Raw genomic sequence first — 22,490 nt, 5'->3', positions numbered from 1 at the left:
GAGACAACAATATGATTCAGTTGCTGAAAAGGCTAGTTCTGCCACACTTTAAGAATAAGATGGACAAATTGAAGAGTCCACAGGACAATGACAAAAATCATAAAAGGTTTAGAAAACCTGACCTGCGAGGAAAGGTTAAAAAAACTGGACAGCTTTACTTTTGAGGAAAAGAAGGCTAAGACACCTCATAACAGTCTTCAGATATGTTAAGGGCTGCTCTAAAGAGGACTGTGATCTATTACTCTCCATGTCCACTGAAGGTAGGACAAGAAGTAATGGACCTAATCTGCAGCAAGGGAGATTTAAGGATAATTAGGCCCTGGACTAGGTTTTCAAGGAGGTTGTGGAATTCTGTCATTGGAGATTTTTAATAGGATTGTACCCAACAGAAGGTAATTCTGTTTTGGACCTTATGACAGATCATCACTAGACTGGAAGTTGATGGTTGCCTTGTGGCCTGATTACATTCAGTACTGGTGAACAAAGGACAGTCTCAACCACCAATATATATATACTTCAAAAGGGCTAATTTCCCAGAGGTGAGGAAAATTACACAAAATTGATTGGGAGGATAAATTTAGACAGAAAAATGTGAATGAATATTGGGAGCTCTTTAAGAAGGTTTTATATGACCAAAGAGTCCAGTTTCTCAATCAAGAAAGAGGACAACTTTGGCTAACAGCCCATTGTGTTTCAGTGGCAAAGGGAAGCCGGAAATTAGAACTAAAAAAAGCAATATATAACAAATGGGAAATGAGAAAACAGATAGCAATCACTAAATTAGGAGTTATGACATGAAGAAAGTTGATAAGGAAAGCTAAGGATGTCAGGGGAAAGTCTGTGACTGGCAGGATTAAGGACAATAAGAAGTTTTAAAATTTATATTAGGAAAAAAGAAATCCTCGAAGCGTATAGGCCCATAATTAGATGGAGATGGTAAAATTGTTGATGATGATGTAGAAGAAGCAAAGTTTTCAATAAATACTTTTGTTCTATACTTGGAAAGAAGCAGAATGGTCTACTCATATCACATTATGAAGATGAAGTACTTTTCAAACTATTAGGAATTGAGAAGGTTGATAGACAACATCTACCAGTGATCACCATTTTTAAATCAGCTGGCCCAGATACCTTACATCCCAGAGCTCTAAAAGAGTTGGCTGAGGCAATCTCTGGCTTGCTGGTGTTAATTTTTAATAAATCTTGGGAAAGTGAGTGAATTCCAGAGTAGTCCTAATGCTGTGCCTGTATTCAAATTGGGCAAGCGGGATGACCTAGGTAACTATAGGCTGGTTAGCCTGGCATCAGTTACAAGCAAAATAATGAAAAGGCTGATATAGGATTCAATTGATAAAGAATTAAAGGATGGGAATATAATTAATGCCAGTAAACTTGGTTTTATGGAAAATAGGTCTTGTCAAACAGACCAGATTTCATTCTTTGAGGGAATTACAAGATTGGTTGATAAAGATAACACTAGATATAATATACTTAGACTTTTGTGAAGTTTGACTTAGTATCGCATGACTGATTAAGAAATTAGTACTATACAATATGAATAGAGCATTTGCTGATTGGATAAAGAACTGGCTAACTGACATTTCAAAAAGTAGTTGTGGTTGAGAAATCATCAAAAAATGATGGTGTTTCTAGTTGGGTTCTGCAGGGATAGGTACTAGGTCCAATCCGGAAGTAAATATAAAATCGCTGCTGATGTAATTTGTGAATGACGCTAAGATTGGCAGAATGATAAATAATGATGAAGGTGGGGCAGTCATACAGAGCAATCTGGATTACTTGGTAACCTGGGCCTACACAAACAGAAATTATCTACTCTGACTACTTACTGAACTAATATCTTTAAGGTCCAGTTTTGGTGCTTCAGACTAGGAGCCAGTTCCTCAGCTGGTGTAAAATAGCATAGCTCCACGGAAGAATATTTGAAGAGTTCTGACAAATAAATAATTGGAGAGACCATGTAGTAGAGCAATGGCTTGGGAGTCAGGAGACCTGGATTCTATTTCCAGGTCAGCCATTAAGCCGCATTAACAACAAGGAGTGCAGTGGCACCTTAAAGACTATCAGATTTATTTGGCATAAGCTTTCATGTGTAAAAAAACCTCACTTCTTCAGATGCATTAAATGAAAATTACAGATGCAGTTATTATATAATGGCACATGAAGAGAAGGGAGTACCTCACAAATGGAAAAACATTGTTGACAGGGCCATTCAATCAGGGTGGATGTAATCTGCTCCCAATAATAGATGAGGAGGTGTTAATTCTAGGAGAGACAAAGCTGCTTTTGTAATGAGCCAGCCACTCCCAAATCAATGGTGTTAAATTTGCAAATGAATTTTAGTTCTGCTGTTTCTCTTTGAAGTCTGTTTCTGAAGTTTTTTTGTTCAAGAATAGTTACTCTTAAATCTGTTATAGAATGTCCAGGGAGGTTGAAGTGTTCACCTACTGGCTTTTGTATGTTACTGTTCCTGGTGTCTGATTTGTGTCCATTTATTCTTTTGTGTAGAGGTTGTCCGATCTGGCCAAGGTACATAGCAGAGGGGCATTGCTGGCACATGATGGCATATATAACATTAGTAGACATGCAGGTGACTGAGCCCTTGATGGTGTGGCTGATGTGGTTGGATCCTCTGATGGTGCCTGCATCTGTAATTTTCACTTCATGCACCTGAAGAAGTGAGGTTTTTTTACCCACAAAAACTTATGCCCAAATAAATCTGTTAGTCTTTAAGATGCCACCAGACTCCTTATTGTTTTTGTGGATACAGATTAACACATCTATCTCCTGATACTATTAAGCTGCATTGTGTTGCTGGGCAAATTACTTAAACACTGTGTCCCTTTGTTCCACCTCCAACCCTTTAGCTGTCTTGTCCATTTGAAAGAATATAAGCTCTTCAGAGCAGGGACTTACTGTGTATGTGTTTGTACAGTATCGAGCACAATACTAGGTGCAACCGAATAAGACTAAAAGTGCTCTTAATGTACACTTAATTTCTAAGAAAAAATGAGGTTTGCTGTTTTCCCCACAGGTTTAGTTTTTTCTTTTTATAATGTAGTAATTTAAAAAAAAAACCTGAGCCGCTCAGAATCTAAATGTGGTGTCTTTTATTGATCATACTTGACTTGTTTGCTCTGCCGACTCCCATTTAATGTCATGATTGATTATTCATTTACATTGTAAATATCTCTGCAGATGAAATCTCTTTAACATTAATCATCTCTGGAACGTAAGTAAGCAACACGTAAATGTTTTTAATGCTAATTGGATAATATATTGCTAGATTGAAACATAAATTTACATTTATATATCCATAAATATATTTTGACATCTTGTCCTATGAATCCAGCAAAACGCTGCTGAGCTACAATAACCTCACTGGGAATGAAAATGACCACGACAGTAGACCTAGTCTGTTTTTCCCTCTTTGTGTACTCTCATCTACTTGATAAATTCTGTAAGTACATAGAGAGCAGAATACTCATGTTGAGATCTGCAATGTGATCTGAAATAAGAGTTTTGTCCTTTGTATTGCTACTGATAGTATAGAAATCAAGATAAAAGTATAGTTCTTAAAACTCCGGACGTGGTTAGCAAGGATTCTGTGTTCATGACATACATTTTATAATAGAAGTTATCAGTTTTGAGAATCCCATTTAAAGGCTTTGTGGTCGATAGTAAGATACTTGGATTGTACAGAATGAAGGTAGATAATCAAGTATCAAAGGATCTGTTTAGACACCACCTGAATGCTTGTATAGAGGTATGAAAGCCCCACTGTCTTTCTATGGGAACTCAATAGACAAAGGGAAAAGAAAAAAATTAAGTCATAGATAGTCAGCAGTGCAATACCACATTTGGGAGGCAAGGGTTGTGACAGATGAATAATGAGAGTTTCAAAATTGCTTAGTGTTAGGCTATGTCTTCACTGCGTAAGAGATGGGATTTTTTAAAACTGGGGGATAACTAATGTACATTAACTGTCCCGTTGTAACAATCCTAGTGGAAACAAGGCAGTGTGGTTTTACTGAGAAGTAAACTAGGTGAAGTCAATGCTATACACCAACCTATGACTGATCTCACCTACGGTAGTTTACCTCACAATAAAAATACAGTGCCTGGTCTCCACTCGGATTTTAGAGTGATAGCCAACACTGGTTAGCTATCCTGCTATAAAAGCAGTAATTTCTGACAGTGAAGACAAAGCCTTAGCATAACTGTGCCATTGATGTTGGAGTTAGGCTAACATGATGGAGCACTTTTTTAAAATCCCACCCTATAGTTGTAAGCTTAATATCTTGACCCCTGGGGTAGTAGGAAGTGTGTTGCTAAAGACTCCATCCTCCCCCTTCTGTGTTATAAGAAGCAGTTTGCATGAATTCCAGAGAGACAGGAATATATCCAGGGTTCCTTGGGTGCTGGTAGTGGACTCCACCCTGAAGCATTTTCTTAGCCAAAGCTCTTAACTAATGTAACTTGGAGGTTTTTGACTGAATAAAGACTTTAAAATGGGATTATTTTCAACTGGCTGTTGGAAGCTGAGGCAATGCAACTTCAGCCTTGATATTTTTTGTTTTGTTTGCTTTTTTTGCTTATATTGAGAAGAGAGTGTATATGAGTGTGTGCTGCATGTTTAAAATGCCAGTATGATTTAGTCAGCTCAGTTCCCCTGGCCTCTGCATTGTTTTTGGAAGCATGGTAAAGAATCGCCTTTGTGATTTATGGGTGTTGCCCTTCAGTGTCATTTCATCTGAGTCTCTGGGGTGCCCTAAGAAAAAATGTGTCTGTATCCCTTTTTGCTTGCTCTTATTTCTATGTTTTGCAATCTGACAGTTTGCAAATTTCTATAAGCTGTAAATGGAATGTTGCATATACGCTTTTCCTGCAACAGGTAGGTTGCAGACCCTGAGCTTTAGGCCTGTGTCTGCACTGTAGTTTAGACCATGGCTGCTCGGAGGCAGATTAGGGGTTTGTTGGGGCCCTGGGCCAGTGCAAGTGGGGGCCCCTCCCTACCTCTTCAGCCTGCAGTCCCCTCTGCCTCCACCCCTGACGCTCCTGCTGGGGAAATGGGGTCAGGGTGGAGTGGGTGGGTGCACAGGAGTGCCCATTTTTCTGGGGGCCTCCCAACTGGTTTTAGATTTTGCCAACTTGGTGGCTAACATATGCCACCATGGTCTGAATGGCTTGATAATCAGTCAATTGCAAATCCAGTCTCTTTCAAATATTCAAAAATTCCTAAATAATATTCAGGAAAAATTCCTAGTCTTCCACCACCTTTGGAAACACTTCACCATGTTCCCAGGAAGGCAAAAGTTTCCCCAAATCTCTTACTTCACTGAACAAAAGGATACATGCTAGTGATACTGATCTTCTATGGTATCCCAGTGTACAGCAATGAAAGCGTCATCCATGTAACACATTGTGCACATGGGGAAGAGGGCTTCACCACAAAGGAATACGTTTGTCTGTATTTCATTCCCAGGGGAGCAGCATCAGCAGCAACTCGAGAATTCACAGCCTGGCTTTCATATACAGTACTCACTTGTTAACCAGGCTGGTGATTTCAGGACACAATTTTGGGAGACACAGATCATCCATGTTAAAAGGGCTTCAATTTGAGTTACTCAACTGTAGTCTTCTACATACAATTACTTCTAGGTGAGCTAAGCATCATTGCAATTCTCAACCTGTCATTCACAGATTCCAAGGCCAGAAGGGATCATTGTGATCATCTAGTCTGACCTCCTGTGTAACGCAGGCCATAGAACTTCCCCAAATTAATTCCTAGAGCATATTCAGACAAACTATTACTCAGCACAGCCTATGGAGATTAGCTATTTGATTCTGTATTATTGTTCTCAGTGGTGAAAAGCACAATGTCATTTTATAGCTGTGATCAAACCATATTCTTTCTGTACGCAAAGCACCAGCTGGTACCATGAGGGCGGTAACACATGAATGTGCAGCTCTGAATTCTGATCAAGTGAAAACCTGTAAAAGTGTGTCAAGTAATCAGTTTCTACACTACATCCTGGGAGAATTCTCCCATATGTGCCACATCTTACTACCTTCAGTTTTTATTAAACAAAATATCTTTATATATAATCATGCTCCAACTGTTACGTACCTGTACTGTCTTCATATACTACTGTCACTATTTTCCAGTTGTAATATAGTACCAAATCCAAAATTGCCCTACTGATGGCTGCATAGTCTGGGTAAAGGTTGATATAAAATGTATCTTTGTTATCCACTGTAGGGTGCTTCCATCGGGTCTGTATATGTGGAACTTCAAGAGCATTGCAAATAGACTGTACCGCACTGACCGAGGAACTGTGGGAGGGTCCAAACAGTGCAGCTACACCAAGTGCAAGCTGGTCACATGCTGAGAAAGAGAGAGGAAGGGGAGAAAAGAACTGTTAATGATCTGCAAAAAGTCAGATAATGTGCTGCATTTTTTGTTTGGTTTTGTAGCACGTTCCATGTATTGAAAGGCATGCCTTTGCGAATGGGTGACCTCGCTGCTCTCCAGTCCCGCAAGGCACCTGCGTTAGAGATACTTTACATTTCACAACTGATGAGCAGTATATCACAGAATCAACTCACTGCAAATAAAAATAAGATGGCTTTCACTTCATTACCTTTCATCAGACTGAGCTGAAATCCCTCACTCAATGTAGTGTTATCCTGGAGAAACCTAGAGCTATGCTGACAACCTATATGTCAAATGAATGTCATTTGAATTAAGTTTCATGGCAGAGTGACAATGGAGAGATTCATTTAGTTGCAACAGACACTATAAAGGTTCCCTTGATGACAGGCAAACTGCTATCAAAATGAGTTAGTTCGTTAATTTCAAGCCAAAGAGTTATAAAGAGGCAAGGGCATTGTGATTCCTGGTATATATTTCCTGCTGTTTACTATTAAGGGTCAGGGACATTGCTACCAATAAAAAGGGGAATGGAGATTCACTGCACATTGGTATATTCATCTTTTAAAATGTCAAGCAAATGTTGTCTTCTAGCGATGAAGTCATTTAAATGCAAAATGATGTAATGCATATTTGATCCAGTCTTGCTCCCCCTGGGGTCAAGAGCAAATTCCCCTTGAAATTCGTAAAAACAGGCCCAGGCCAGTGATATCATAAGAAAAACAAATAAGATTTTTCTGGAAATAAAACATATCAAATCAGGATACCATTACTCCAATCACCATAACATATACTATTTCTAGCGATAAACTAGAAAAACCCACTCCCATGTTGCTCTACACCTTTCTGTTCTTCTCCTCTTTTCCTCAGGCTAATCACTCTAAAATGCAACAAAATTTACAGCTCTTGTGTATGTGATAGAAACATTTGCAGCTTGATTTCAATCTTTATGGGTAGGGGTGAAACCAACCATTCTGTGTGGCCTGCAGTGATCTGATTCTTTGTTTGGTGGAAATGATGAACAAGCATAAACTAAACTGCAATTATTTGAAATTTCCAAACACCTACAATGAACTGAGCTCTTCTCTACTAATATTTAAATCTGTGATACTAGTCCAGTGTGACAGAAAATCAAGTACTTTTTCTTTTCTCAGCTTACAAATGAGCACTGTACACACACAAAATGAAACATGGCTTTGCAAGGTTTAATTTGCAAGCCTTCTTAAAGGATTATGAGTATTGATGTCCAAATAATAAAGATGCTGTCAATGTTTTATGAGGACCAAAAGTTAACATTTTTATTTTGTGGTTTGGAATATGAGTTTAACAGTATTTCTAATCATCTGATTAGATATAGTTATTAGTAGCTACAATGTAGGATCTTTTTGTGGAATCTGAAATTCTTTGTCTGTTGAAACCTACCACATTCTATGTAGTATGCATGAGTTCAGAAATGATATTTGAAAGGCAAATTAACAAGAAAAACTACAAAGAACTGTCTTACAAGGTTCCAGAGTAGCAGCCGTGTTAGTCTGTATCCGCAAAAAGAACAGGAGACTGAGCTGTAGCTCACGAAAGCTCATGCTGAAATAAATTTGTTAGTCTCTAAGGTGCCACAAGTACTCCTGTTCTTTTTGTCTTACAAGGGAATTTTATGTTTTGCCTGAAGCAGCTCACTGGATTTTTTTGGGTTTTTTCCCCCAGTTGTGTAATAAATTACATTGAGTGCTATGAGGCAAATATACTAAAAATTTGGACATCTGAAAAGGTGTCAGCAAGTCATTGTTTCTAACAAGCCTCATAATGTGGGTCTGCATATCTATTGCAGTAATTCTGAGCTTGCCTTCTAGCAAACTTATCGAATGCATTTGCTTTTACAGTAACTCACACTGTTTTAATGAATGAACTGCAAAGCACATCCTCAATCCTTGGTGATTTATGGCTCTTTTTTCTAGTCTCGTTTCCATCAAATTTTGTGACAATGTCTTAGTTCAGGGAACTCAACTACTGTCTATGGACTCTTAGTATACTTTGAGGCTGTCTTCAAGAAATGAATGATTAGGCTGTGTCCAAGGAAAAAGTGAGTCCCAAATGAGTTTTTGCTTTTTAGTCTGCATGTATGTTAGATGAGGTGTCAGACACTTGTCTTCCATTCAGGGAAAATAAATGGATGAGAATATATATTTCTTACTTTTTCAAGCCCAGTTTTTATAAATTGTTAGAATAGAGCAACCCATCTGCTGTTAACACTTTGCAGGATGCAACCATCCTGCAAAGTGTTAACATTTCAGGATAACCTCTTCATTCACCCTGTGCTTAGTACCTTGGAATTAATTTGGCGTGAATTATGTATATCAGTGTGTCTTAATTATGAGATATGACATCTCACTGTTATCTTCTAGACTGCTTTCATTTTCTTCAGAATTCTATGGTGAATCTATTTTTTAAAAAGAGAATTGGGTTGGCCCTGCCATCTTTCATTTGGTGGTGTTAGGGTTTAGCTAGAAATATAGGTAGCGTATCAAAGACTAGATAAGAATTATAAGTGTCTTCCAGCTTTAACTACTATCTCCCAATAATGCTGTAGACTGAATTTTCCTGCTATACTTTGTCTATAAATATCTGAGCTACCATAAAATCATAACACTGTACAGAACATACAAATTACAGAAGATTAAAATATTAAGAAAATTACCTCGTCTTGAAGCTTCAAAACTATCAAAGAGGTTAATTCTCTGGATGTCGTAGGTTAATGTGGTATTAGGCATCAGTGTTCTGTTTCTGTTAATGTTGGTGACTGCAAACTTGAAAGCTAATTCTTCAACATTAACAGGTTCATTTTCCACAGTTTCAAATATTCCTCCTGTAAAAGCAAGGAGATAAAAGAGAAGCATTATTCGCCTCTTAATTCATCACCTATACTTAAAAAATAAAAGGAAATTATGAGCAATAGTAGCCTGAGTAAAAATGCTGAATGTTTTCTACTATGAATAAACTAGGATTTTAAGACTAATGCATGCGGGGTCATTCATTTTATCCATATTACTGTAGAATAAATCAATATTCTACACACTACCTATAGAGACATCTGTGAAAGATGCTGCACATGTTCTATGTAGATATTTTTGAAGTAACATACTTTAGGATGTCAAGTATCAGAGGGGTAGCCGTGTTAGTCTGGATCTGTAAAAGCAGCAAAGAGTCCTATGGCACCTTATAGACTAAAAAACGTATTGGAGCATGAGCTTTCGTGGGTGAATACCCACTTCGTTGGATGCTTCTGATGAAGTGGGTATTCACCCACGAAAGCTCATGCTCCTGTATGTCTGTTAGTCTATAAGGTGCCATAGGACTCTTTGCTGCTTATACTTTATGATAAACTTTTCAAAAGCATGTAGGTGACTTAGAGCCTAAATCATGAATAGTGTGGAAATAGAGAAGTGTTACTTTTCCCTTTCACACAATAGAAAACACAAGGGTTACTCAATGAAATTAATAGGCAGCAGTTTTAATGTAAACAAGAGGCAGTACTTTTTCACACAGTGCACAACTAACCTGCGGAACTCAATGTCCGGGATGTGGTGATGGCCAAAAGTATAAGTGGTTTTAAAAAAGAACTGGATAAGTTCATGGAGGATAGGTCCATCAATGGATATTAGCCAAGATGATCAGGGACACAATCCCATGCCTGGAGTGACCCTAACCTCTGACTGCCAGAAGCTGGAATGGAAGGTGGGTGGATCACTTTACAATTGCTTTGTTCTGTATGCTGCCCCAGAAGCTTTCCTATGGGCCACTGTCAGAACCACGATACTGGGCAAGATGGATCATGGTCTGATTTTAAAAAGTGATTTTAAGTACTTTGAGAACTTCAGTCATTTCAGGCACAGCCGGGCAATGACTAAAGTTAAGGGGACTATGCAGAGATGCACTACCTCAGTGGGACCTCTGGGGATCATTGTGCCTTGTGTAAGCTTTGTGCCACCTGTTGCTCCTGAGAGAGCAAGGGGTATCTGAGCACTGCATCACCCTTCTCATGAGTAATGTAGTCCCTTGCTTCTGTACCTGCTGACCGATGGAAAGGAGGGTGGGGTTATGATTCCACCTCCTTTGTGGTTTTGTGAAGGAATTATGGCCATGACCATATTAAACCACGACCTAGCTTAGCTTCTCTAAGCTACTTAAAATCAACAAAAGTCAGGAAATACAAAAATCAAGGGCCCAAAGCTTAGGCTGCCACCGAAAACCACCCAGTACAGCTCAGGAGCAAGGACTGCAAAGGTTGGATTTGTGCCCTTGAGTCTAGGCTAGCTGTGCACTAAGACCTTTGCGTAAATCAGAGCAGGTGAAAGCTGCTCTAAATTGTGCTATTTAAGGATCTTGTATAGCTTAGTTATGCTTCACTTCAAGGGTCTTGAATAGCAGCCAAGGATCAGCAGGAATGCCTTGGCCATGCCCTCTATATTGGTATAGCTGAGGTGGATTCTATGCTACTGGAGGATTGCCTGTGCTGCTGGGTTGATCCTCCCATGATCAGCAATAGCAGCTTGTGGGTCACTTTGCATCAGCGCTACACCACAAAGCAGCTGCACCACAGTGCTGGATCCAGACCAAGGATCTTACAGCAACATTAATTTGGACACCTTATGTATGTTGTACATTTTGTGACATTTAATATAAACAGAAATATATTAAGTTATTGGTAACCATTTAGCAAGAAAGGCAGGAAGGGAAGATGCTGCATGTATGCAATGTGAATTAATGTTGTTATTGGAGCCTTAACTTTAACACTTCATTACTTGAAAAATTTTAACTCTCATATTAACATTGTATTAACACCATAGTGGGTCCACCCACATGGAGCCACTTGGAGGAATGGGGCCTTAATGGGAGCAAAACTGGTCCATTACAGTGTACGCAGGGATCATTTTATCCACTAGTGAAATGAAACTACTTCTGGGGTGAAAAATTCCAGCAGTTTAACAGCACACAGAAATGTCGCACAACAATGAAAGGTAAAGAATCCTGCTATCCAATTGAAATTGCGGGGAGAAATGTAAGTAGATAGAATGCAGCTTCTGAAGTTGGAAATTGGTGAAGGAACTAGAACTATTGTCCGTGTTCTGACAAAAAGTTTTATAAGTGCTCAAGAAAAATGATACCTCCTGCAACACAGTGCCCACTAGCACCATGCTGGAGAATTGGTTCAGCAGTTTCTCAAAGGGGAGAACACTACTTATTGAATAATCACCCACAATATTTCTTGCAGCATGTAGGTAGGTGGTTTTGGGGATATTTCCCACCCAAATACTGACTCAACCCTTCTTCAACTTGTAAAATCTGATAGGATCATGGCTGTGCATCATGGCTGCATGCCATTCCACATGGGCAACTATATTAGTTCCTAGGTTCTGTTCTGCTTCTGTTACAATTTCAGAAGCCAGAAAATAAAATCTATTTGGTCTGCTCCTGATTATACTGCTGTCAACTTAAAGTAGGTCTATCTGGAGACTTGAGGTGAGATTTCCAAGGAAGGGCCTTTTTAAGAGTAACAGGCATGGTTGGGTTTTTGTTTTGTTCTTTTTTTGAGATGAATTGAACATTATAGTGGAATGCCTTGATGTCTTCTCAGAGGGAAATTTAGGGGAAAGGAAGGCTAGTATGTTTCAGGGTTCTCAGGTCTTCCTGACCTGGGGCTTAGACATCTCATTTGTGGTGACTGGAATATATACTAACCTCTAGGGACCTTTTTATGCCAATAACACATTCAGGCTTTCTGGGAACACTGCGATTTGATGAATGCATAACAAACAGCCTTTTTTTTTTTTTTAAAAAAAAACTCCTTTAAACAGTAATCTCCAGATTCAGTACTTGATTTAGCAAGCATAATTTACTCATTTTGGATTTCTCAGTTAAATATTTTCCATTTCCCCTTGTGAAATTTAAGCACCAGATATCGCTTTATATTTTCTGTTCATCAGACTATATTCAGCTAATGTACTACAATCTCTTCCAGTTTTGATGTCACCGTTATAGGTTTAGTATAGTCATTAGCTGACAATCAGGGAAGGGAAATACACAGTGGAATTAAGACCTGCTTTGCATTTTAACTCAGCAGTAAAAGCACTAGAAGCTATCAAAAGAAAACAAGATGGCAATGTCATCTCTTTCTATAGCTACTCTTTAAATATGCAACATTATATTACCTCTCTAATCCATATAAAATAGCGTATCACATCTAAAGCAATGTTCTTATTTAAGTTATATACTGCAGGGTTAACTCTGACTGCACAGTTGTTTCAGGTCCTAGAATTCTTTTTGATAATGAACAGTGGCATTACCAACCAGTTTACTATTCCTTTGGTTAACCACAATTTACCTTCCTTCCTCTGATCAGCCAACAATATTTCTCCTCTCTTGGATTACAGCCCCAGCCTCTTGGTCTTAGGATAAGAAAATGCAACTGATTTGCCACTCACTCAGCCTTGCTTTTTTGTTGTTCATCTTTTTTCTCCTCAAGTTGCATTGCTACTTACCCCTGAAGATGAGTGTATACATCTGCAGTGAATAATATGGTTAGCTTTAGGGGTAATTAGCAATGCGACTTGAACGGTATGTGTACAGCGTGGCAATGAAATTGGCTAAACCAGTTGTCTCATTGATATATGGCAAAGTTATAATCAACTGAAAACTTATAATGGGAGGTGTTGGACATTCTGTATGTGTCAGATCCTGTTCTCCTTACTCAGTTGCTTAGACTGCTCACCTGAATAAGGCATCAGGATTTGATCTTTTGAGTCCAGTCCTCTTCCAACATATACAAACATTGACCAAATCTATTCCCAAACAGAGGTAATTCTGTGCTAAAGCAAGTCAGGGTCTGTCTATATAGTATGCCATCCTCTTTTTCTTGCCATTGGTTTCTTTAAACTATTATGATCTTAGCAAAACATCTCCTCTATCTTGCTTGCTACATGTTTTATGCTTCTATAACTTTAGTTTCCTGAAATACTTTAAATGGTTTGATCTCTCAGATTTTGGGTGCTTCACACATCACATGCACATTTGTAAATGCAGGCATCTTCCCACCCCCATGCAGAAGAACCTAAGAGCCTCCACTGGAATGTTTACATCATCATTATTGTGATCCAATCATTTGCAACCGACTTGCCAATTTAAAGGGCCCTAATCCTGAATGAGATTCATGTGGGCAGATCCCTGTGCCTGCACACAGCCGTATTAATTTCTGTGCAGGAGCAGGGCATCTATTGATACTACTCTCCTTACTACATTGGGGAAAACTGGAAATATTTAAGTTAGTCTATATTTAGGACCAAACTTTTTCAGATGTACACTGAGAAAAAAACAAAAAGAGAAATTAAGATTAATAATTAATATATATCACAGTAGTCATTCATATTTAAAAAGCAGAATTTTACATTGAACTTTTTTGGTCTCCAAATAAGAAGTGTCCACGAAAGCTGCAAGCTGATTTTTTTTTTAAGAGAAAAAATGCACATCCTAAGAATATTACTGAAAAGGACAGAATCCTCATTGGAATATCATTGCAAAGCAATCTCAATGGGAATTGTATATGCATTGTTGTACTCTAAAAATGTCCTCTGAAAGTATTTCTAAAAGCCTGCTGTCTATAGCTTAAATACCTGCTGTATTTTAGAGGGCTATGCAAGTGTTCCAGATATGTCTCATCTACACTAACCGTGTTAAAGTAGTTTTGAAAATGGCTTATGCCATATACGTACCAGGTGCATTTATTTGTGTGTGTGAGCCAGCAAGCGTTAGTTTTGGATATGAAATTGATATGTATATTTATCTGTACATGCATCTGTATGAATCAGGGTGTTTAGTTGAACTAATCAGAGATGCACAACCGTCAAATGCTGGATGCTTTTTCATTGGAAACTGGCCTGAGACCACTAAACTGATTATTTTCAGAGGCCAACAAGCAGCTATCTGATTGTTCATAGTTGTTAGGACAAGATGCCACCACCCTTCTTCATGCTAAATAATGTCTGTATTTGAACAGACTCCTGTTAAATCATACAAATAAAAGGGATTATTTGCAGAGTAAGGTGCTGCTCAGTGTAAAAGTGGTAGAATCTACTCTTGTGTGAACAACTTTGGATCACTACTGACCTGGGTTTGGTTCTAGCCAGTGACCTAAATGTGAAAAGGGTTATATCAGACTATAAATCCTTCACCAGCCATCTTTAAAAATGATAGTGAGTAAAATGTATCCTGTTGTGGTCTATTTTTAATATTGCTGGAGAAATTTAACAAATTATTGCACTAAATAATTCACCTTCCTATATTTATTCAATACCTCACAATCATGTTTGTTGTGAGCTCCAGATTAGAAGAGAAACAGAAGTTTAAGTGATAACTTAGTTCTTTATCATACTTATCAGATGCTGCAATTAAATGCAAGTGAAGATTGTACAACATTTTAAAAATGAATTAACCAGAGGGCTCTACAAGAAAAAGATCAATACACTAGATATAAACAATGCTCCTGAAATGATGCAGTTTAACGCGAAACCTGGAGGGGACTTTCAGAAGCAGGGCCTGTTTTAGGCACCAGCATTCCAAGCATGTGCTTGGGGTAGCCCTTTTCAAGGGGCGGCACTCTAGACTTTTTTTTTTTTTTTTTTGCTTAAGGCAGAAAAAAACCTGGTGCCAGCCCTGTTTAGAAAGGGCTGATGCTGATGTTTGTTTCAAGTGCTTTGGAAACTCTCCCATTGTTCCCCACCCTATGAGCTAGATCTAAGACACCTTTTCTGTTACTCTAATCCTCAGCCCCACAAGGGGATGAACCTAGAGCACTGTAAGGGCTGCTCTGAAGTCCATGGATTAGAACAGTACCCAGAGAACTGTTTCATGAGCCACAGAACACTGGAACACACTGGAATCCTGCTTTTTCCTTTCATACCCCTGTCATGCTTGGGATGGAAGGAAGCACATGGTGTAGAACAGATGCACCAGCCTTACACCACCTGGCCCCTGTACATCAGGGGAACCCCAGCTACCCTGAGATGACAGCTGTCCCTCTGCTTTGCACTGCTGGATCAGTGTGAAATGGATGAGTCCAAGATCTGGTCCCACATCTTTTGTACACACACACACAGCTTTGTGGATGGATGTGGAAAACCATCTTTCACTGAGATACTATGAGCGAAGGACTAAAGAAAGACATTTAGAGTCACGTGTATAAAATATTCCTCCACAGTGAGTATAAAGGAAATTATGGCTACTTGGCGAGAGTAGTTCTGACAGTGACGAGAACCCTAGCCATACGAGTGACTGATGTTCAAAGAGGAAGAGGAAGAGGAAGGGAATCCAAGTCAAACTGACTAATATGACAAGGCATCAACCTCATGCATCCTTTGAAAGAAAAAGTCGACAACAAGTGAAATGTCAAAACATAAAAGCACACTTTAGCGGACACTCCTACAAATGCTACAAAAGTCTTTCTAACCGTATAAATCTGTCTTCGTTTAAAGAAGCTATCAAGGACTAAGACAGACTCAAAGTCATTACGAGATCATGTTCCTCCCTCTCACCTATTCTTAAAATGCTTCACTCCAAGGCACTCAAGATAGTGCTAATGGGACAGAGCTTTTGATTCCTTTATGTACCTGATTCAAATTCAATCCTAATCAGTAGCAGCAGAAGATTGTTGCTCTTATGAAGGATATTATTGTCTGCCCAGTTCCCAGGGAGATTTCTCAATGTGACAAAAACATCATCATATATGGCAGTTTTAGCACTGCAGGCAAGATTGAATAGGCATGATGGAAACTGATCCTCAAAGGTGTCTGTGCATGTTGGAGCCAAAGCATGGGCAGGGCAGAGGGGAAGTTTGGACTTCTACTGCCTGAGATTCTACCCTGTTCCGTGTCTCAGCAGTGGATGTCAATGATATCAATGTCAGTGGTATCAATCCGACATTTTTCAAGCAATAAATTAATTTACAAAAAAAAACCATTTCAACGCTACACCCCTCCCCCCCTTGCAGAGAGATTTCTGTGGACTTTCCTTCCTAATCTTATATCCAGCTAGCAAATGTAAGGGACAATCTGATTAGTCACTGAATCCCTCTTAAACCATCTGTAACTCTCCATTATAGGCCCCTTGAAAGCAAGCCAAACTGGAAGCAGTCAACCAAAAATCTAACCTGCAAATTACAGGTGTTAAAATGCATCTGCTTCATGAGGGTAAATCTATACCATGCTCTGACCCTTCAAAACAGGATTGACAAATGAGCTCATCTGTGGGGGGGGGTTGTTTGTTTTTTTATAGTCAGTATCTCTTTGAGAGTACCCTGCAGGAAAGCCAGCCTGAAAGCACAGTGTTTATTGCACAGCACACAGACAAAATAAATAGTAACTGAGATGGTTTTCAGCACCAGGCTCTGCTCTAACATGCTACTGAGTTCATCAGCTTCAGGGCATGTACTCCAGATTTTGCACCAAAACCTACTGAATGCTTCCCAACCCAAACTCACTCCAATTAGTCAAGGAGCACTACAACATATATATGACTGCCCTCTCTCTTTTGTGATCAGCTGCAGGTCCCCTTGCGGCACTAGTCCTCCCAGAAAATTTCCAGGAAGGATTGCGTTATAATAGGGTCCACTGAATTTCTCTCCAATATTTTAATAGAGTTTCTCTAGTAAACTCTGCTTTCTCCTGCTATGTAAATAGTACTTACAGGATGCATGCCAGCAAAAAGGAAATCTTTTAGCATGACTGAGGAACTAAAGGAAAACAATATTGTCAACTATAAGTGTTTAAAAAATCATAAATCAGGACCACAAAACCCACGAGATTGGCTTAAATCTTGAGGGATTAAAAATAACACAGGAATTCTTTTTAATTACCTTCTGGTTTGTGAACCCATATAGTGTATTCATGTGACATTTTCAAGCTTTTCTCCACAACCATGAGGCCTAGCAACTTAGCTTTCATTTAAAAGAAATAATGAGATTCTCATATTCACATGACTCCAAGAGCCAGGGCTAAGAGAACACCAGAGGCTGTGGGACTTGGAACACTGCGAAGAATTCAAGTGACCAAATACAGAGGGTTAAAAAAACACAATTAAATGTATTTTCAAAAGTTTCATACTCAGTCTGGGACTCAAATATTAAAACCCCTGTATTTGAAAATGCGGAACAGGCTGTACTTAAAACCCCTAAAAATGAAAAACCAGGGCATAAGCAGAATGGTAGACAAGAAGTACAGCTGAGATTTATAGCTAAAGCTATTATCAAGACTGGCATGAAGTGTCCCAACACTGTCAGATTCTCCTTTTTCAGTTGGATGTTCTTCATGTAGGCTGACATTTTAAAAAGCACATAAGTGACTTAGGAGAACATGTTCCACTGAGAGTCACTCCTACATCACTTAGGCCCCAAAGGGTATGTCTACTCTGCAGTAAACCACCTGCGGCTGACCTGTGCCAGCTGACTTCAGCTGAAGGGCTATAAAATTGTAGTTTATATGCTTGGGCTTGGGCTCAGACTCCAGTCTGAGCCAGGACATCTATAGCGCAGTTTTATAACCCCGTTGCCTGAGTCAGCTGGGACTAGTTGCACATGTTTTACGGCAGTGTAGACATACCTGGTGTCACTTAGGGCCAGACTTTTAAAGGCATGTATAAAATACAAATAGGCATCCAGTGGGATGTTTGAATATTCTGAGGCATTTATTGCCCATTGAATTAAATAGGAATTAGATGTCTAGGCTCTCTTGAGCATCCTGCCCCTGGATGCTAATGGTCTGGTTTTCAGTCAATGCTAATTGTTGGTGCTCAGCACCACTGAACATGCTGTCACAAGTTTCTGTCATCATTGATGAGATACAGGTGTTTAAATCATAATAATTGCAGTGATATGGCAATGACTATTGGAAAAGCTGGCAGCAGATAACAGGAGCTGTTGCTGTAATAGAGGTAATGCAGGAACCTAACTGAGCCAAATTAGCCATCATTCTGTCTCCTGTTTATACAGACATAGTGCATGGCAGAAGTACCTGACGATTAAAACCTCCACTGGGGGATCAGGCTGTGGCAGTGCACAGCTGCTATCTGGAGGGCAGAAAATGTGTATGGGACAGTGCCAAAAATGGCATTGCTGGGCAGACTGGAGTCCATTTCTCTCCAGACAACTTCCCACTTGTGTAGTTACCATGGAATCCTGTTTGGGAAGGAAAGCTGCAGTCTCCATTGAGTATGTCTACTCTGCTATCGGGAGGTGTGATTGCAGCACCTGTAGATATACCCAAGCTAGCTTTGATGGAGCTAGCTTGCTAAAAATAGCAGTGTGGTCACAGTGGCTATCTCAGTCAAAGCTGCCAGGGGATGCCTATATGTGCAGTCTGACTGCAGCATAGACATACCCTTATTGGAAAACCCATGAATGGCAGAAATGTTTCCCATGCCTGCCCTTCATGGGAAAGAGGTTTTCTGAAGCACTCATATTTTAGTGGGAAAAAATCAAGTAAGATTTATTATTTGAATGGACAGTTTAAGTGTATCTGTGTTTTTAATGTTTCGGTACATTGACTTACATATGATTACTCTAGAAATTGGCTCACATTTCACTTAGACATGACCTGAAGAAACTCTACAGTATATAAGGAACTGGTTCATAATAAGAGTCATTAACTGCTCTATACCTGTAATAACCATCTTTTGCACTTACAAAGCCAAATTCAGACTTGGTGTAAGTGGGTGCATCTCCATTGGTTTCAGTGATTAATAATTTTTAGTACCCTGTGCTTTTTATGACCACTTGTGGATGTGCATTTAGGCCTCGATCCTGCACCATTGAGGGCTGTGGGAACTTTGCCATTAACCTCACTGGGCACGGGATCAGACCTAGAGTGCTCTGGCATCCTGAATTCAGACTTTGATTTATTTGCAGTCAACTTTGACAGGGACTCAACCTTCATGTTTTTTCATGCAACATATTTAGTGTTTAATTATACAGCATTGGAACACTGGTTGAAACTGGATTTCAAATTCAGACCTTGTGGAAATAGGTGTGTCTCCTTTGACTTCACTGGAGTTGTACTCACTTAAACCAGGTCTGAATATAACCCCTAGTGAACAATCACTATTTAAAGGTCCAGCTGAAGTATGCAAAAGAGGAAAAGGATCTTGGTACAAAAGTGATAAAACACTACACCATCCAAAATATTCTGTTTGTAAATCAAGTCCAGAATTTTTATAGATTTCTGCATGCTAACAAGGGTCTGCACTCAAGCAGGTTTTCATCCTTTGGAAGAGCAGAATGAAAATGGTATTTTTTTAAAAGGTCATTCTTGAAGATATACCTTTTCCAGTGGGATCTTTTTTAATTAAGCTTGCAAGTTTGGACATATTTTCCAAAGGCTCAATTGGCATGGTTCATGTTCCAGAATATTCAAATTGATAAACTCTTTTAAAGGTTGGTTGACTTGATATACTTAACTTTTGCCCTGAAGTGGCAGTGCCTACCACATGTTGAATCATTTTAAAAGTGCAAAATCTGTGAGTGACTAGAAGTTTAAAAAGTGATCGCCTTGCTACGTACGCTTTCAATTATTTCCTAGTGATGAGATCAAGCAAGCATAAATTGAATATGGGATGTAATGTGTGTCTTATTCACATGGTTTCCTATTCTGCCTTCACCACAGCTGTGTATGTATTTTGAAGGAACATTTGAGTTTGGGTTGGGGGAGGGAAGGAAGGCAAGGGAGGAATTTGGCCCCAGTTATCAAGTTCCACAGATAGGCCTAGATTTTGTCTGGCTATTAAATGCAGTGTGAAGAGAGAGAGAGAGAAAGAGAGAGAGAAAGGACTGAGTAGATTTGCAGTGCCTGTACTAAGGGGATTATTACTGAGATGTTCTCCCCAGGAGCAACTTGCCTTGAAAGAGCAGATCAAGGGAAGTGATTATTCCCTTCTATTCAGCATTCGTGAGGCCACATTTGGAGCACTGAGACCAGTTTTGGGCCCCCTCGCTACAGAAAGGATGTAGACAAATTGGAAAGAGTCCAGCAGAGGGTAACAAAAATGATAAGGGGCTGGGGCACATGACTTATGAGGAGAGGCTGAAGGAACTGGGCTTATTTAGTCTGCAGAAGAGAAGAGTGAGGGGGGAGTTGATAGCAGGCTTCAACTACCTGAAGGGGGGTTCTAAAGAGGATGGAGCTCGGCTGTTCTCAGTGGTGGCAGATGACAGAACACAGAGCAGTGGTCTCAGGTGGTAGTGGGGGAGGTCTAGGGTTGGATATTAGGAAACACTATTTCACTAAGTGGGTGGTGAAGCATTGGAATGAGTTACCTATGGAGGTGGTGGAATCTCCATCCTGAGAGGTTTTTAAGGCCTGGTTTGGCAAAACCCTGGCTGGGATGATTTAGTTGGTGTTGGTCCTGCTTTGAGCAGGGGGTTGGACTATATGACCTCCTGAGGTCTCTTCCAACTCTAAACTTCTATGATTCATCAGTGCCTGATGAAATACATCCTAAAATACTCAAGAAGCTGACTGAGGAGATATCTGAGCCATTAGTGATTATCTTGGAAAAGCTATAGAAGATTGGAGAGATTCCAGAAGACTAGAAAATAGCACTATATTAGCCTATCTATAAAAAGAGGAATAAGGACAACCTGGGGAATTACAGGCCAGTCAATTTAACTTCAGTACCTGGAAAGATAATGGAGGAAATAATTAAGCAATCAATTTGCAAACACCTAGAAGATAATAAGGTGATAAGTAACAGTCAGCATGGATTTGTCAAGAACAAATTCTGTCAAACCAACCTAATAGCTTTCTTTGACAAGGTAAAAATCCTGGTGGATGGGGGGAAAATGGTAGATGTGATATATCTTGACTTTAGTAAAGCTTTTGATACTGTCTCACATGGTCTTCTCATAAACAAACTAAGAAGATATAACCTAGATGGAGCTACTATAAGGTGGGTGCATAACTGATTGGAAAACCATTCCCAGAGAGTAGTTATTAGTGGTTCACAGTCAAACTGGAAGGGTACATCATGGGGGGTCCCACAGGGATCAGTTCTGGGTCCAGTTCTGCTCAGTATCTTCATTAATGCTTTAAATAATGGCATAGAGTACACTTAAAGTTTGCAGAAAATACCAAGCTGGGAGGAGTTGCAAGTGTTTTGGAGAATAGGATTAAAATTCAAAATAATATAATAATAGTAATATATAGAGATATACTTATCTCATAGAACTTGAAGGGACCCTGAAGGGTCATTGAGTCCAGCCCCCTGCCTTCACTACCAGCACCAAGTATGATTTTGCCCCAGATCCCAAAGTGGCCCCCTCGAGGGCTGAACTCATAACACTGGAGTTACAAGGCTAATGCTCAAACCATTGAGCTATCCCTCCCCTATAAGCTTGACAAACTGGAGAAATGATCAAAATGATCTTGACAAACTGGAGAAACTGTAATAGGATGACATTCAAGAAGGACAAATCCTAAGTACTCCACTTACAAAAGAACAATCAGTTGCACACATACAAACTGGGAAATGAGTGCCTAGGAAGGAGTACAGCAGAAAGGGATGTGAGGGTCATAGTAGATCACAAGCTAAATGTGTCAATAGTATGACACTGTTACAAAAAGAGTAAACATCATTCTGGGATGTATTAGCGGGAGTGTTGTAAACAAGACACGAAAAGTAATTCTTCCATTCTACTCTGCGCTGATAAGGACTCAACTGGGAGGTTTAGGTTGGACATAGGAAAAACTGTCAGAGTGGTTAAGCACTGGAATAAATTGCCTAGAGAGGCTGAGGAATCTCTGTCACTGGAGACTTTTAAGAGCAGGTTAGACAAACCCCTGTCAGCAGTGGTCTAGATAATACTTATTCCTGCCTTGGTACAGGGAACTGGACTAGAAGACCTTTCTAGGTCCCTTCCAGACCTATGATTCTATAACTATGCAAAATGTACATTACCATGTTCCTTTACAATATATGATAATAGTCCACTAAAGAACTTGTACAT

The 22,490-nt window shown here is 39.5% G+C and overlaps 1 protein-coding gene across 3 annotated transcripts in view; it reads right to left on the bottom strand.

The window, feature by feature from the left end:
- The window catches only part of GRIK1 (glutamate ionotropic receptor kainate type subunit 1), a 246,962-nt gene that overhangs the window by 120,288 nt on the left and 104,184 nt on the right, over positions 1-22,490 (bottom strand). For all 3 annotated transcript variants that reach the window (XM_030579306.1, XM_030579316.1, XM_030579325.1), the window contains exons 2-3: positions 9,147-9,314; positions 6,149-6,406 (exon numbers count right to left, since the gene is read on the bottom strand). In XM_030579306.1, coding sequence (XP_030435166.1) covers positions 6,149-6,406; positions 9,147-9,314 — 426 coding nt within the window. The remainder of the gene's footprint in view (positions 1-6,148; positions 6,407-9,146; positions 9,315-22,490) is intronic.

This window comes from Gopherus evgoodei, chromosome 1, assembly GCF_007399415.2.
Source record: "Gopherus evgoodei ecotype Sinaloan lineage chromosome 1, rGopEvg1_v1.p, whole genome shotgun sequence".
Lineage (NCBI taxonomy): Eukaryota > Metazoa > Chordata > Testudines > Testudinidae > Gopherus > Gopherus evgoodei.
This window is presented reverse-complemented; position numbering and strand designations above follow the sequence as displayed.